This window comes from Heteronotia binoei, chromosome 1 (genome assembly GCF_032191835.1).
Source record: "Heteronotia binoei isolate CCM8104 ecotype False Entrance Well chromosome 1, APGP_CSIRO_Hbin_v1, whole genome shotgun sequence".
Classification (NCBI taxonomy): domain Eukaryota; kingdom Metazoa; phylum Chordata; class Lepidosauria; order Squamata; family Gekkonidae; genus Heteronotia; species Heteronotia binoei.
In genome coordinates, this window is record NC_083223.1 from 153,332,918 (window position 1) to 153,350,573 (window position 17,656).

Sequence of the window (17,656 nt, forward strand, 5' to 3'; positions counted from 1 at the left end):
TACTGTCCTAACCCCCTAATTTAAGACTGAAGATGATACTGTATCTAAAATGAGTGGAGACTTATATTTGTAGGGTTTTCCTCTAAATTCCTTTATCATACAGGCTAACTAGAAAAATAGGTCTTGGCTTCTACAAGTGGACATTCTGACATGTGTGATAACTTTTAAAACATAACTTGTGTGATTGTTAGAGATCAATTCTCTTTGGATCCACTAATGGCAGTATGGTTGAAGAAAAGCATGGGGAAAGCATGATTCTTTCACATCAAATGTCTAGAGCAAGGACATTTGGATCCCACACAGGTATCAACTGTGGGTTTATTGTATATGGAAAATCATTTAGAAAGCCCCTTTTGGGTTTGCACCTCTATGGAATCTAGTCATCAGACCAAGGGAAGGAGGTACTAGATGGTGGACACGTAATCTTTCTGATTAATCAGGAAGATAATGTTGGTGATCTAAGCAGACATGAGGAACATTCAGTAATTTTCCAGCACTCATAGAGATGTATTGTGATTCTGATAATGCAATGTTTGTCAGTCTGCAAGTGCATCAGTTTGGGTAGTAAGTATAATGTGGGTTGTGAAATGTGCTTGCATGAGTGCCTTGGCCTTTTGCTAGATGGTGTCTGTGATATCTCTAGTGGTTAGCAATACTACTCCTGTGTCATTTTTGATTTTTTAAAAGTTTGTATTTAATATATTTTTATTTTACTGTTTTTTCCCCAAAAGATTTTTAGAGGCTCAGTTTGTCTGTGTTGCACTTAGAACTGTTTGTGCAAATTACTGGGAAGGAATTCTCACCATTTTTAATATGGACCCTTGATAGTGAATAAATGGTGCCAACTTCCATTGAAAACCACTTATGAAGATAAGAAGTTATTCTGAATCAGCTAGATAACAGCGTCTCCAGGCCCAACTTGTAGATACTGCTGCCATTTTAAAGGGATCAGGCCCATTTCAAAGGGATATTTGAACATTTGGATACTGTATAATTATGCAGCGTACCAATCACACCACCTTGCTCAAATATAAAGTCACTTTGTTCAAATACAATATCTTGTTCTAATATACTGTTGGCACTTTGACAACTTCATTTTTTTGCAGATAGTTTCAGAGGGCAGCCATGTTGGTTTGCAGTAGAGGAGTCAGATTTGAGTCCAGCAGCATCTTAGAAATCAACAAGGGTTTCAGGGTAGAAGCTGCCAAGAGTCAAAGCTCCCTGATTCAAATGCAGAATTAATTTGACAGAATTATCCAGAAAGGCTTTAACTCTCAGATGGGCACTGCCTCTGAAGGATTTGGAGGAGCAACAATGCAAGCTCCAATGGAGCTGGAAGACAATGTGGGAAACCAAATGCTACAATAGTTTGAAAAACACAGTATACAGATATGAAGTCTAACATTTCAGTTCTGAGTTTCCCTTGTATATTATTATTCCTGGTTACAGTATACTAAGCTATACAAGTGATGGTTTATATAACTTGCAGAGGGCAGGATCTAGTCTGCTTGAGTTTCTGATGAGCAAGTATGTCCAAGGAATAAGGCCTCGAGGGAGATAACAAGCATCGGCAATGATGAAATGGTCGTCTAGGCCAGTATTTGCTCTTCTCACTGGAAATGGAGAGAGTAATGATTGCAAATACATGGAAAAGCACAAATCCCAGAACACTGTGCTCAGAGGAGCTGGCAGGGGGAAGGGGACAGCTAATGTATAACTTAGGTTAGGCAACCATACAAATAAAAGAGGAACCCAAACTGTCAGCTGGAATCAGACACTGAGTGCATGAAAGAGCTCGAGATTCGCTTCCTGAGAAAGTAAATTTAAGAAAGGTATGTACTTATTTTCTACATTTATAATTGTTGAAGGTAAATGATCCAAACTGGAGAATATATGCATAGCTTATTATTTTGTCCTCAGTGGAATCACAGAGAAGATTCAAAGTTATTCATTTTCTCTATTTGTGGCTTGTATCACATATGGTGACAATAATTAATAAAACATCCACTTTTTTTCCTTAAACAGGCACACTGTTGAAACTGCACACAAACATGAACCCAGGAGTGAGTTTGCTGTGCATCCTTGTGTGCATTATCCTCGTCAGCTGTGATCGGGTCTATGTTCACCCCTTTAATCTTTTTGCATACAACGAGAGCTGCAAGGGACTAGAAGACAAGGACCGGCTACTGAAAACTTTTGTCCCCATCCCAATTGAGTCTCCCATCACCCCAGCATATGAAGAGAGCATCAGGAACAAGAGTGAGAAGGAATCAAAAATTTTAGGAGTGGACTATTTAAAAGACTCAGCCTACGTGCTTGGGGCACGTATTTACAGAGAGCTGGTGGAAATGCACACAGGAGAAAATATTCTTCTGTCTCCCACAAGCATATACCAGTCCCTTCTCATCTTCTATTTGGGGGCTTCTGGACACACAGCAAGTGAATTGCAGAGTTTGTTAGGATTTGACTTGCCATCTGTTAGCCAAAACTGCACCTCCAAAATAGATGGGCACAAAGTGCTTCCTGTCCTGAGGACCATCAGCAATCCCAGTGAGGTTGATGAGTTGCTCTTCTCCAAGCTTTTCTGCCTTTTTTCAGCCCCAAATGTCCATTTATCTGAATCCTTTGTCCATGAATTGGCTTTTGCTGACATTAATTTCTATATACGAGCTGTAGATTTTACAAACCCCACTCGGGCAGAAGAACAAATTAATGCTTTTGTCAAAAGCAAAAACACCCACACAAGCAAGACTCTGCTGAGGGGCATTGATCCAGCAACCAACTTGTTGTTTGCAGCCTCTACTCAGTTCAAAGGTAAGAGGGGAAAATCCTCACATCTGAATACAAACTACAGTCACCAGGGCAAGCAAAAAAATCATTTTACTTTCAATTGAGTGTATAAATTAACTGCATTGTAGTGCTTCCAATCATTTATATGGTCTAATACAGAAATGCTCAACATATATTCAGAAAGATGTAATTTTATTGGACAGTTGCCACATGATCCTCTAATTTGGTGACAATAGCTCTCTAAGAATAAGACAAATATGTGAATTACCAGGCTTGGTTTCACACCAGATGTCTGTCTCATTCAGCATCCTATTTTAAGAGGAGCTGGAAGTTCAAAAACATAACGTGATGATAGCAGAGCAAAATATGAGAAGTCATCCTCCCATTATTTGTGCCCAGAATCTCAAACCTAGAGGTGTCCTGCTTTTGAAGATAGAAGTTCCATTCCAGCTAGATATGCACAAAATATTGATAGATCTATTCTCTGTACATTGATTGAAAACTTTTTTTAAAAAAGAGCCTTTTATGCCAGTGCCCATGCCAATATCCTCTGTCGATGAAATCTACCTAGCCATCATGCTTTTATGTCATCCTTCTAAGAAACTCAGGGCAGCATCTTCCTTTCTCAATAGTATTCTCACAACAACAGCATTGAGGTAAGGCATGCTGAGACAGAATGGCAAAAGTTCACTCCATGAATTTCACTGGTGAGGGGATCTGAACCCTGGATGTCCCCAGTTCTACTCTGGTACTAGTGTGGTATTTGGGGGTGCCATTGGGTGTGGTCTGGGGAGTTTAAATAGCTCAGAAGCAAGTCAGACTGAATGACTTTTGTGACACTACAAAGCAGGTCTGCAGGGGCCACTCAGTTCAGTGCTGGCCAGCAGCACCAACAATGTGTGTAGGAGGCAACCATAGGCAAACCAATACCCCTCAGACTTACCATGTCTGAATTCAGAAGCTTGCAGTACTGGAAGAACCCCTGGGGTTTGGCTCGCTCCTGGCTGCCAGCAGCTCTTCCAAAGCAGTGGCTCACCAGAAACATTCCCTGTATATTAAACAGCCAATCTTGCTATCTCTTGTCAGATCTCAAATGCCTTCATCTACACCAAATAAAATCCATTGTACAGAAGCTTTTGGATTTCCCAGAACTGCTTTCTGCTAGATTCCATTATTAGAGTCTTCAACCATGCTGCCACCCCCACAGTTTATTTCTATTAAATAAAGTATATTAAATTAATATACTAAATATATAAGTAAGAATGGACAATTACACTGGCTTTCTTACCCCCTAGAAAAATTGTTTCCACTATATGTTCATTTAAGTGATAGCTTTTATTTTAAAAATACAGGGGAGGGGGAAAGTTAAGACCTTTTATGGCAATCGTTTAGTGGTGATACCAACTCCCTTTTCTCAAAAATTCCAAATTTGCATAGAGATTCAAGAAGTTTGGCATCTGTGTTCTAACCACTATATCACAGTAGCTCTCAGTCCAGTGTTTCAAGAGAGAGTGACACTGTTCAGTGGTGTGTGAAAAAAGCAGATAGGAACTACCTTCTCTGATTTTTCAAGAGGAATGTTGGGTGGCACAGGGTGCATGAAAAATTGCTTTAACAGTACAGGCCATGTCTTTGATCTCTTTTGCTCATTCTTAATTAGAGAAGATTGCTAGGAAAGTGGAAAGAGATCACTGAGATGCTAATTCTAGCAAGATGTTTGAAATTGTACTTTCTCCTTATAACAAGTTATTATATTATTCATTGTTGAATAAAGATATCATTCTCAATGTCACTCAAGAGACTAACAGAGGTGAAATGAAGCAACCTTATAGTATGTAGCAAAGCCACATGGGAATCTTATGAGAAATGAGAGTTGTGAAGACAACTCCAAGATTTCCTGTATTTTTAAAAGGTAAAGTATAGGGGCTATACTTTACAGAAAGAGTCACTCTTTCATTTCCAGCACAACTAGAGTCTACCACAAAATAATCCTCCCCTTTCTCTTCTGTCAGAGGCGCTTACTTTGGCACAAGAAGTACCGTTGGCACAAGAGTGGTGCCTGTCCCAACCCCACTCTTCACCTGGCTCATTGCCCAGATGAGTCCCACAGCATCAGCATTTTGGATGTCTCAGGGGTTCTCTGGGAAAGGGAATGGCAGGAATGAACTGCATCTATGAGCACAACTGCATTCATGCATCATAGGATCCAAGTAATATCTTCTTACTTCTATCGTTAATTCCTAACAGCAGCATTCTGAAAAAAGTTTTTCTTCTTTTAAGAGAGCACAAAAGGCCTTACAAATTCTGTTCTCTTCTGTATGTTCAGAGAACTTTGAAAATATTGGTAGAATTAAATAAGTTACCATCCCATCTTATAACCAACACATGAAATTATAGTGTTATTAAAGATTTTTATAGTGCTGTGACATGGCATACATTTTCCTCATAAATAAGTGATTCTTAAGGATTCTATTGCAACTCATGAAGATTAGGTAGTAAACAATCAAAGCATGCATCAAACATATATTTTGCCAAATAATTTAATCCTGTGATAAGCCTATGAAATTCTTCCATATTAACATATAAAATTGTCAAGGAAGGCAGAATTTCCATTTTATTGCTTATCCCTTTAAACTATATGGCATGGTTAGAAGTGCACTGAATCCAGTTGAAAGGACAGGAGGATACTCAATTTTTAAAATCTCTAGGGAGCAAAGAACATGGGCCACCTCAGGGAATTCCTAGAAAGGACTAATCACAAGAGATAGGTGCCATTAATGGGATTGATGTCTGCAGAAAATTCTTGCTATTATTTATATGCTATGCTTCAAGATCCATCCCCTATCCCATAAATAAGCAGTCAGATTGGACAGAAAGGCACTCCTCCTGGGGATGTGAAGACACCTTGCATAAGTGGAAGGACATCTTTGGATTCAACCCCTATTTCCCTACTTCTATTTTTCCTTTTCTTAACACCAAATTTCATTGTTGGGAAGCAGCAGACAAATGGGATCAATTTCTCTTCTCTTTTGTTTTCAGCCATTGTAAAGGGAGCCTCACTTCTGAATGAGCCTCAAGAATTCTGGACCGATTCAGAAACAAAGATCTCTGTGCCCATGATGAGAGTCACTGGAAACTTTGAGCATAAATTTGACAGCAACCTGAATCTTTCAGTTCTCAAAATTGCTGTCAGTAAGAGTGTATTTCTGCTGTTATTACAGCCTATCAGCAACCTAACCAGTGCTGAGGAACAGTATTCACTGCAGCCTTCTTATCTGTGGCTGCAAAAATTGTCATTAAGGTATGTTTTTATAGGAAATACAGAGGTGTATTAGAATGTAGAAAATATTAGAGGTTTTATAGGAATATTAGAATTAGAATTTTATAGGAATATTAGAATTATAGGAAATATTAGAGGTTTATTAGAATGTAAGAACTACCTTTGCAAATTAGTGGCCATATAGTGGATTGCCTCAAACTCCTTTCACTTCACTTCTTTCAGCTGCTGAACAGAGGTAGGCCGATCAAGTTAAACACTGGAATCTCATCCCAAGTATTAAAGAGTGCACTCCATGTAGTTTATCTTCATCCAGATCAGTAAGTAGCTAGAAAGCCAACGTTAGTAGCTAGAAGACTGGTCTTTTTGCATCTGCCCTATTTCTTTGAGCAGAATTATCTTTTTCATGCCTTTAAAAACTGTATAATAATCCAGTAAGACCTAATAGGAAGGCTTGTGAGGGTTTTCAGAAAAGTTTATTTTATTTTCTTAGCGTAGAGTTTTCAATCATAATAGTTAAGAAATCTAGGGTAGAATTTAGTGAACAAAGTTAGATATGTGAGGGCAGTTCCATTTCCATTTTGACAGTGAGGGACATCTTTAGTAAGATATGTATATAAGGGAAATTATAAAAAGACAAAAACATACAAAATAAAAATTGTAGTTAAGATTTTGAAAATGGAGATGAGTTTCAGTTATCTTCGGAGAAAGAAATCCATCAATGTCGTCAGTGGATTGAGCAACCACCATGATCCCTTCATATCTCTCAGTTGCTTGATATCCCTCAAACTGTATTTTGAATATCCTCTTTGCAAAAAGAAATCAAAGAATACTAACCTCATCTGGATCATATGACTTTAGGGCACTCATACTATTATCCCTTGGAAGTCACTTGGGAGTCTAAATTAAATTTGCCTATACATATTAAGAAAATAATGGTTGAAGACTGTTGAGTAAGAATTAAATATTTTTCCTTGCTGGAGCAATTTAGCAAAACTCTGAAACTGGCACCATTTATTATGCTTAATGGCATTTTGTTAACCCAAGAAAGAAGATGAATGATAGGTAGCAAATTCATTGAATTTTTGAAAGTTTAAATATGGCTGCAAGTTGGGTTCAAAAGAAATACAAAATCATAACACAGAACATGGCATCTAATGGAGCATATAGCACATCCTAGCTTTATACCACATCCTCTCTCTTTGTTCTGAAAAGATATCTAAAGTAAAAAGTACTGCAGCATCTCAAAGATTTTTTTTAAAAAAGACATTGAAATATAAAAGCTTTTCTGAGAGCCCACTTTGTTTGGTGCTTGAAGTGGTATCTTAAGTCCTCGAGAATATATAGATACATACATGGATTCTGGATGCAAACTGCCAGGAGAAAAAATGTCCCATCAACGTTCAGCAGAAGTTTAATTGAATGATCTTCTTCGTGGTCTCTGTGCTTCACACTCATGGGATAGAGTGCCTGCACCGATCCCCGAATCGATACCTAAAAAGCCCAGGATTTTTTCGCACTCGGCACCAACGGGCATGCGCAGGCGTCCCAATGTGCATGCTCGCCGGCGCCAGCACGAGGATCCCGCCAGTTCCTTTCTGACCACTGTGCTGAGAGGATCTCCTTTCGCGTCCCTGGTCGGTAAAGTAATCTTAGATTGCTTTTTTCCTGTTGTATATAGCCCGTTTGTTACTTTCTTAGTGTAGTTAGTTAATTAGTTATTAGATAGTTAGTGTTGTTTTTTAAAAAAGTTTGTTGGACTTGCCCTTTGGGGCTTGGTTTTCCCCCCGTGTTTCCCCCCTCAGAGACTTTCCTGGGTGGGGTTTTTTCCTGGGCGTCTATGGAAAGACGTTGGGAGTTTTTTAAGAGGTGCCGCTCCTGTGGGAAGAAGATTGCCCCCCCGATGGCCATTCCCTCTGTCTCCTCTGTCTGGGCGAGGGACATCACGTTGATTCTTGCGCTCACTGTCTGAGTTTCTCCAAACAAACTCGTAAGAATCGAGCGGCGAGGCTTTCGGCGGCTTTGGTCGAGTTGGCACTTCGTCTTCAAAAGATGGCATCGGACCCCTCAATACCGATGGGTGAAGCTGCGGCCCTGACGGTCACATTGGCTGAGACTTCGCCGATCAGGACCGAGATGCCGGTCGAGCGCGGGCGTTCCACGAAACGGCCTTCTGAAGGGTCAGTGGACACCCCGGCTAAGAAGCGTCAGGATGACTTGGGGAACTGATCATTGGCGCTGAAGAAGGTGAAATCGAAGGAGAAGCGGAAGAAGAAACCATCCCACACCCCTTCGCCTTCGCATGATGCTTCGACATCAACAGCTCCACTGAGGAAGATCTTGGCGTCCCCGCGTCGTAGCCCTTCGGTGTCGAGAGGCAGTGCTTCGCAGCTGTGCCTATTGGCATCGAAGCAAGAGATCGACCTGACTCAGCGCTCCTACTCTTCAGGGTCCAGGCGTCGCAGTGAGAGCGACTTGGTCTCGGAGGTGGAGGTGTCAACACCGATGGAGCCTTCGGCACTGATGGATCAGGCGAGAGGCCAGAGAGAGCTGGAACCAACTACAGTAGCTCATTGCTTCCCACTGCTTCCAACATGGGAGCAGCGCCAATGGCCTCCTTACGCTTATCCCTACCCACCGTACCAATGGTACCCTCCTCGCGAGTTCACAGACTGGGACCAGCAGTCCGAGGCATCCCATATGTCCAGGCTGTCTCAACATTCTAGACAGCGTCCTTTGGCATCGATCTCTGTCTTGCCTGACAGACGCGGCATGGTGGTGGAGGAAGTCCATCCTCGGTCGTCGGTGTCGATCCGGTCGCCCATCAGAGAGTCAACTCCGGTGCTCTCAGAACATTCTCTACGCAGTCTTCATCGTCAGACTCCGAGGTCGGTACCAACGATCTGGACCGGGCTTTGGAACCAGTGTCTCATATGGCTGAGGATGTTCCCATCTCACCATCGGAGGATTTGAAGTCGTATGGGGATCTGGTGAAGAGGATGACACTCTCCCTCTCGCTTCCAGTGACACAGCCGCAACCCGTTGTAGATGATAGCGTGTTTGACATCATGCAGCAGGATACGTCTACAGCAGTTGCCCTGCCGGTGACGAAGGTCATCCTACAGGCGATAAAGGAGCCCTGGGCAAAGCCTGCTTCTACACCCGTGTCATCGAGAAGGTTGGACCATATGTACCGTGTCCAAGAGCCCAGAGCTGAGTTCCTCTTTACAGACTCAAAGCCAAATTCGGTGGTCATTTCCTCCTCATCGAAGGCCCGCAGGACACACTCCTCTCCACCAGACAAGGAGGGAAAGAAGCTGGATAATGTCGAGACGAAGTTCTACTCTGCTGGGGCGCTGGGAGTAAAGGTATCTAACTATGCCGCGTGCATGGCTAGATACCAATACTCAGTGTAAAAACAACTAACCCCCCTCCTGTCTTCCCTGAGAGAGGAGAAGAGGTCAGCTGCAAAGAAGTTGCAGAAGGAAAGCTTTGCTGTAGCCAAACAACAACTGGCTACAGCAAAGCATATGGTCAACGTCTCAGCAAGGACCATCACTTCTGCCGTCTGCCTCCTGGCTCAGATCCACAGCTCTCCAGCAGGACACCAGGGCCTTCGTTGAAGATCTGCTCTTTGAGGGCGAAGGCCTGTTCAGCTCTACCACTGACAATGCGCTCCAGGAAATGGATAAAAGTATAAAAACTTCCAGGAATCTGGGCTTACCGGCATCTTCCAGAGCTGCAAGACAGAAACAGTGGGACAAGCCTTGGGCAAAGAAGCCCTACCAAAAGTTCTCTCCGGAACAGCAGTGGAGACCTTGCTCTGCTCAACCTGAGAGTAGGTCCCCATAGAGGGGGAACAACAGAAACTGTTATGCTTCAGCACAGACCACCGGCAAGTCCAAGGGCACTCGCCCTCAAAAGCAGGGCCTTCGACTTTCTGGCAGCACACGTCACCGTCCCCTCTTCCCCTTCGTCTATCTGCCTCCGCCCATTCCTGTCGGCCTGGGAGTCCATCACTACGGTGGGCGCTTTCTACCGTAGTGGAAGGCTACAAAATAGATTTTGCTCAGATTCCGAACCAATCTGTGGTAATTACCACTCTCCCTTCCCCACCTCTGCTGGCGGAGGTGAGCAACCTCTTACAGAAACAAGCCATAGAGAGGATCCCGATGGAGGCCAGGATGGGAGGCTTCAACTCTCGTTACTTCCTGGTTCCCAAGCGAGACGGGGGTCTAAGACCAATCATGGATCTTCGGAATCTGAACAAATTTATTTTGTACCAGAAGTTCAGAATGTCCACTCTGCAAACAATTCTGCTCCTCATCAACCAAGGGGATTGGATGGCAACACTGGACCTCAAGGATGCATACTTCCACATCAGCATCCATCCTGCGTTTAGACGTTTCCTTTGGTTTGCAGTAGGTTCTCAACACTTCCAGTTCAAGGCTCCTCTGTTCGGTCTGTCCACTGTTCGGTCTGTCCACTGTCCATCTTCGGGTGTTCACAAAGATGATGAGTGTTGTGGCTGCCCATCTCCGGTTTCAAGGGATAGTCGTCTTTCCATACATAGACGACTGGCTCCTTGTGGAGGAGTCAAAAGAGAGTTTGTCATCCCACATTGCCATCACTCTTCGTCTTCTCGACACCTTGGGTCTGCAGGTCAATTTGGAGAAATCACACCTTACTCCATCAAGGACAGTTCAGTTCATAGGGGCTTTGCTGGATACGAACCTTCATTGCGCGTTTCTGCCTCAGCAGAGAGCGATGGACATTATCAACCTTGTTGAACTTCTGCAGAGTCGAAAGTGGGGCACGGCGCAGCAGCTGTAGCGGATGCTGGGGCTGATGGCAGTGACAAGCGTGCTGCTCTTTGCGAAGCTGAGGATGAGAGGCCTATAGCTTTGGTTTCTTCGTCAGTTTCGCCCGTTAAGGGACTCGCCTCAAAAGAGGTTTGTAATTCCACCTGTAACACTTCAAACACTGCAATGGTGGAAGTCAAAGGACAACATTTGTCAGGGAGCTCCCTTCTGTCTACCTGCACCAACTGTGACTATCACAACAGATGCGTCTTTATGGGGTTGGGGGGCCCATATGGACAATCTCTTTGTGGGGGGTCCTTGGCCTTTGAAATTGACTCACTGTCACATAAATTACTTGGAACTGCTGGCAGTTTACTTTGCTCTTCGGTCTTTCCGCCCCATGGTGGCGGGGAAGATTGTTGCTCTGCTAACAGACAATACCACTGCCCTGTGTTACATCAACAGACAGGGAGGGACAGTCTCTCGACGGCTTTGTGCGCTGGCGCTGGATCTGTGGTTGGAGTGCCTGGACCACGACATCTTTGTGAAGGCAGCACATCTCCCAGGGGTCCTCAACTTGCAAGCAGACTCCCTCAGCAGGGGTGCGGCTTCCCTGCACGAGTGGGAGTTACAGTGGCGCTTCCTTCAACCCGTGTTTCAGCTCTGGAGGCATCCTCAGGTGGATGTCTTTGCCACAGCCGAAAACCGGAAGTGTCCTCTGTTTTGCTCCAGAGGGGGCTCAGATCCAGAGTCGTTGGGAGACGGTCTGCTGTTCCCGTGGGAAGGTCAGTTCCTTTATCTGTTCCCACCTCTGCCACTACTGACAAAGGTGGTCAACAAGATCGCAAGAGAGAGACCATGCTGTATCCTGGTGACTCCCTGGTGGCCTCGCCAGAACTGGTTTCTGATCCTGCTCCAACTGGCGAGGGGGGTCTTCTACCAGTTTCCGGCGGAACCAGACCTTCCGTCAGCTCAGGACGGTCATGTACTCCATCACAACGTGCCCCACTTGAATCTGACAGCGTGGTTCATCAACCCTGTGGGTTCTCTAGCAGAGTCTAACATGTTTTCTTGAACAGCAGGAAAATTTCTACCCGCGCTTCCTATGATAGGACGTGGCAAAGGTTTCTGCAGTTCTTAGTTTATCCCTCAGTTTCACCCCAAACGATGGGATTGTCGGTAATTTTTGAGTTTTTGTTATCTCTGGTGGATGCTGGCCTTGTTTTTTCTTCCATCAAAGTTTATTTGGCAGCAATTTCTGCGTTCCATGAACCAGTTGAGGGGCACTCTGTTTTTGCACACCCTCATTCTAAGAGGTTTTTGAAGGGTTTGCTTAGGCTTCATCCTCCATCGAGATCACCCCCACAGTTGTGGGATTTGACTTTAGTGTTGGACAGGCTGACTCGACGTCCTTTTGAGCTGATGGCCACATGTTCGTTACAGCTCTATCTTGGAAGACTGCTTTTTTGGTAGCCATCACATCAGCATGCTGTGCAGGGGAGCTCATGGCTATGCGTTGTGACTACCCATATCTAGTTTTTCAGGAGGCTGGAGTGTCGTTAGCTCCTGATATTTATTTTCTCCCCAAGGTGGTTTCTCAGTTCCACCTCGACTTAGAAGTTTGGTTGCCCACTTTTCATCCTACACCTTCCTCGAATGAGGAACGTAGGTTGCATGCTCTAGATGTGAAGCGTGCTTTATTGTTTTATTTAAGTCACTCCAAGAGTTTTCGTAAGGACCAGCAGCTTTTTGTTTCTTATGCTGCTCCTAAGTTAGGTTCCAGGATCTCATCTCAGCGGCTTTCAAAATGGCTCACTGAGACTATTAAACTGTGTTATTTGTTGGCAAAGAAGCCGTTACCTGGGCCTATTTGAGGACACTCTACAAGAGCGATGGCGACGTTGGTGGCGTTCCTGAAAGGCGTTTCCCTGACAGATGTTTGCAAGGCTGCCACCTGGTTCTCTCTGCATGCCTTTATGAAGCACTACGCGCTGGATGTGCATGCTCAGCAGAGGACTTGTTTGGGAGCTGCGGTGCTGCAGCTGTTTCTTCCGGTTGACCGTCTTCCCGCCTCCAGGTATGTCTTGCTTGCTAATCTCCCAAGAGTGTGAAGCACAGAGACCATGAAAAAGATAGACAGGTTACTTACCTGTAACTGTAGATCTTTGAGTGGTCATCTGTGCATTCACACTACCCACTCTCCTTCCCCACGGCTGATGGTCTCCCTCCAGTAGGGGCTTCCAGCGGTCAGGAAGGAATTGGTGGGATCCTCGCGCTGGCACTGGCGAGTATGCGCATTGGGACGCCTGCGCATGCCCGTTGGTGCCGAGTGCGAAAAAATCCTGGGCTTTTTAGGTACCGATTCGGGGATCGGTGCAGGCGCTCTATCCCATGAGTGTGAATGCACAGATGACCACTTGAAGATCTACAGTTACAGGTAAGCAACCTGTCTTTATTTATCTGGTAATGTTATTTACCTCCGTGCCATGAATAGCTTCCGCTGCTTATTTCCACACATTTAGCTTCTATAAAATGGAAAGGACACTCATCACCAGGGGGAGGTAAATAACATTACCAGATGGGGGAGGAAAAGTTTGTACACAATATGACCAAAAGTCCAAGAGCTGGATCAAACAAGAGGATCAGAATTTCCCCCTCCCCCACTTTTGCAAAGACTCCTCTGATACTTGAGGTCTCAGGATCTTCGTAGACTAAAAGCAATGTGGTGGGGGGAGGTTAAATTTAGGAAGGGTAGGCAAGAATCTATCAATGCTTGGGGTGTGGGGTGGGAAGATGATTGAAAGAAAATTGTAAACTGTTGCAAAATAATCCCTCTCTTTTTGTATTTTCTGCAGACGAATCAATTTAACTTTGCCAAAGTTATTCTTTGAAAGTGTTTATAACCTTCAGGACTCCCTTAATAAAATGAACCTGTCTGAACTGCTGGGAAAGAGTGCCAACTTTAGTATGATGAGTGATGTTAACCTGAATGTTCAAAAGGTACAATATATATTTTGCACATGTGTTACACATATAAAATTCCATGTAAACTACAGGATAAGGAACCCACTAAAGTGTGCTGCAGCAAACAATGATAGCAAATCTAGGTGAAAAATGGACAATATAAAAATTGTGCATATCAGCAGTGCAAGCAACTAAAGTGAACACTATGGGATAATAAAAACAGAAAATAAACATTGCAAGCAGGGGACTAGCAAGCACTTTCTAAAGTTTCTCATTTTCCCCTCCCTTGTTTCCTCTTTTCCTTTCTTGAAAGTCCTCTTGCCTTTTTAATGCTTCCATCTGTCTTTCCCACTCCCCAACAAATTTACCTCCCCCCAACCCTGTCTTCAGCTTTTCCTCCTTCCTTCTCTCTGGCAGCCTCTATCAGCGAAAACTATGACCCTGTTGAGTGATGCTGGGTGTCCCCCCCCTTTTTTTTAAGGTTTCAGATTTTTTTTTCTTTTCCCAAACCAGTGGCTTTTTTAGGATTATAGAAAGACCAAGGTAGCACTGACCTGGATAGCCCAGGCTATCTGGATCTTGTCAGATCTTGGAAACTAAGTAGGGTCAACCCTGGTCAGAATTTGCATGGGAGACAATCAAGGAATACACAGAGGCAGGCAATGGCAAACCACCTCTGAACATCTCTTCCCTTGAAAACCTCATGGGTGTCACCATAGGTTAGTTGTGACTTGATGGCAAAAAAAAAATAAAGAAGCAGACCCCTCTTGTTTGTTCATGGCTCCAGTCTCTGGATTTAAGAACTTCCAGATCTGGTCATATGAGAATTAGATACATTGACATGTGGGCCAGCCCATTGCCCCCACTTTTGCTTCTTCACCTCTCCACCACCCTACTTTCCCTTTCTGTCTTCCTTTCTTCCTCTCTCTTTCTCCCTTCTAACAAGTCTACTTTATTTCTTTCTCTTTCTGTCTTTCTCCCTTTCCCCATGCCTATTGTCAGTCCTCCCCTCTTTCACTCACTCTCTCTTTATCCTCCCCATTTGCATATTAGGCCACACCCCCTGACATCACCTTTGTTTCACACAGGGCTTTTTTGTAGAAAAAGCTCAGCGGAGATATATTTGCATATTAGGCCACACCCCCTGATGCCAAGCCAGCCGGAACTGCATTCCTGTGCGTTCCTGCTCAAAAAAGCCCTGCATATAGGTATCTACAAGGAGAAGAGCATCTAGGTATCAGAACTCTGAGTGAACTAAATAACAGTGTTGAGTGGTTTAGACCTTTCCTCTGACAGTCCTCCTGCTCAAAACTCACATGGTTGCTTTTCATTTAAACAATACTATTGAAGCTTTGTTTTGAGTGTAAAGTGTAATTTGCCTTTGTATTTATTCCACTTGCCTTTAACATTCCTTTCCATAAGTGCCTAGACAGGCTTTTAAAAAGTCACATTTTATTTTCAAAGCAACAATATGAGGACAGTTTGGTTGATAAATAACACACAGCTTTATTTTATCAGCACAGCTTTATATTAAAGGTTCTTATCATATGGGACATTCACAGACAGCATTGCTAGGGTTGCCAGTCCCTAGCTGGGGGGAGGGGATCCTGTGGTTTGGAGGCATTCCCCCTACTTCAGGGTTATCAGAAAGTAGAGGGGGGATCGAATTTCTGCTAGGCATTCCATTGTACCCTATGGAGACTGGTTCCCATAGGGTTTAATGGCGAATCAATCCATGGGTATCTGGGCGCCTGTCTTTTGAGGCTGAGGCACCAAATTCACAGCATAGCTTCTGGTGCCTCTCCTCAAAACCCGCAAAGTTTCAAAAAGATTGGACCAGGGGGTCCAGTTCTGTGAGCCTCAAAAGAAGGTGCTCCATCCTCCATTATTTCCAATGAAGGGAAGACATTTTAAAGCCATGCGCAGCGCCAGTCCAAGAGAGTATGATGCTCCAGGCAGGTGCCCTGCCGCCCCCCTACCCCGCCCTGGGCCCCTCTCCTGTGGTGTTGCAATGCAGCACCATGCTCAATTGCACCCCCCCATGCCATGCAGTGAGGCAGCGGCACCCCCTTCCCTTCGCTCCCCTCCCTGCATGTTCACAGCTCAACGCAGCATAAATTTTATCTTTAGAATGATGAGGCTGAAATGAAGGCTTGGCTCCCCCCTCCTTTCTGGAATCAAAAGGGAGGGGGAGCCAAACCTACACTTCAGCCTCGTCATTCTAAAGATAAGAGTCAGTCAGTCAGTCAGTTCATTTATTGTAATTAGCCACTGGCTGTTACAAATCTACAAAAATCTCAAGAAAAAGGAAAATAAACTAGAAGTTAAAAGATAAGATAAAGATAAGATTCACCCGCATTGGACTGTGAATGTTTTTTGGGGGGGGAGCAAAGGGAAGGGGGTGTTGCTGCCTTGCTGCATGCTGTGATCATGGCGGCCGGGCAGGGAAGGGAAGGGAAAGAAGGGGCGGGTGGCAGGAGGCGAAGGGAGGGGGCTGGGCAGCAGCAGCGGTGGTGGTGATGGCAGGCGGTGGTAGTGGTCGGCGGGCGGAGAAGGCGGGCAAACTTGGTGCTTGCCTGGGTTACCAGGAGGGGGTGGGGAGCCCAATTTGGTACCCCACCCTCCTGGCACCCTAGGCAGTCACCTAGATTGCCTAGTGGGCGAGCTGGCCAAGGCCATGTGGTCCCTTTAAATGTGATCGCCAGAACTCCCTTCAGAGTTCAATCGTGCTTGTCACAACCTTGCTCCTGACTCCACCCCAATGTCCCCAGATATTTTCTGAGTCAGCCTTGGCAACCCTACAATAAGTAGATAATCTTAAACAGGAAACTATTATCCCAAAGCATTGTCTTGTGCATGCATGTAGCTTATGAGGTAGCTGTTTTTCACAGAATGGTTTGAAGAAAAACATAGACTAATGGCTGGGTCAGAATACAGCAAAGCAACTGAGCCCACTGCTGTATCCTGCTTTACCATTTTGAGAATCATAATTGCAGTTACACAATTCAACAATTTTTAAAAATGACACTCTTTAATATTATCATCATGGACTTTGTGCAGGGCTGGTATAAATTCTATTAAGTCTTCTTTAAATAATATCAGTCACATATTAGAAAATTTTCATTTATGATGATCTATAGGCCCTTATGATTTGCCCTTTAAAAAGAAAAACCTTTTCATTTACTTGGTCTTTCCTTTGCCATCCCTCCAACTTGTTCTGTTGCCTCAGACTAGCAAGCTCACTGTGTTCATTTGCACTTGCAGATTATACACCAGCAACTGTTTGAACTCCATCCTGGTGAAGCAGATCAAGCAGAAAACTCTACAGAACAAAATGAGGTCATTGAGACGCTCAGCATAACACTGAACAAGCCTTTCCTGCTGGCAGTGCATGAAAAAGAGTCAAGCACTTTGCTGTATTTTGGTAGAGTGATAAACCCATTGCAAGGAGCATAAATCTCACATTAATATGATTTCCCTGACTTTCTTCAGTATTTTCCCTTACTTTGTAACTATTTTGGTTGCTATGTTAACTTGTTGCTTGAAATTTTGGAATAAAGCTGATGTGCCTTTCAAATCTGTATCAGATATAAGGACTCTTCCAATCAGCACCTCCTGGTGGTTCTGGCCTGAGGGATGTCCACTTGGCCTCATCCAGGGCAAGGGCTTTTCCAGAGAGAGCCAGTTTGGTGTAGTGGTTAAGTGTATGGACTCTTATTTGGGAGAATAGGGTTTGATTCCCCACTCCTGCACTTGCACCTGCTGGAATGGTCTTGGGTTAGCCATAGCTATCGCAGGAGTTGTCCTTGAAAGGGCAGCTGCT

The 17,656-nt window shown here is 44.2% G+C and overlaps 1 protein-coding gene across 2 annotated transcripts; it reads left to right on the forward strand.

The window, feature by feature from the left end:
- The first annotated feature begins 1,679 nt into the window (after positions 1-1,679).
- Positions 1,680-17,410, forward strand: AGT (angiotensinogen). Of its 2 annotated transcripts, none has more exons than XM_060242817.1 (5): positions 1,680-1,832; positions 2,026-2,814; positions 5,830-6,091; positions 13,725-13,869; positions 17,098-17,410. In XM_060242817.1, exons 2-5 carry the CDS (start codon positions 2,052-2,054, stop codon positions 17,287-17,289), a joined length of 1,362 nt encoding a protein of 453 aa, XP_060098800.1. In that variant the 5' UTR covers positions 1,680-1,832; positions 2,026-2,051; the 3' UTR covers positions 17,290-17,410. The 2 variants fall into 2 exon arrangements, with proteins under 2 accessions (XP_060098800.1, XP_060098793.1); XM_060242810.1 differs by having other exon boundaries at positions 1,737-1,839; positions 2,032-2,814.
- Positions 17,411-17,656: the final 246 nt, after the last annotated feature.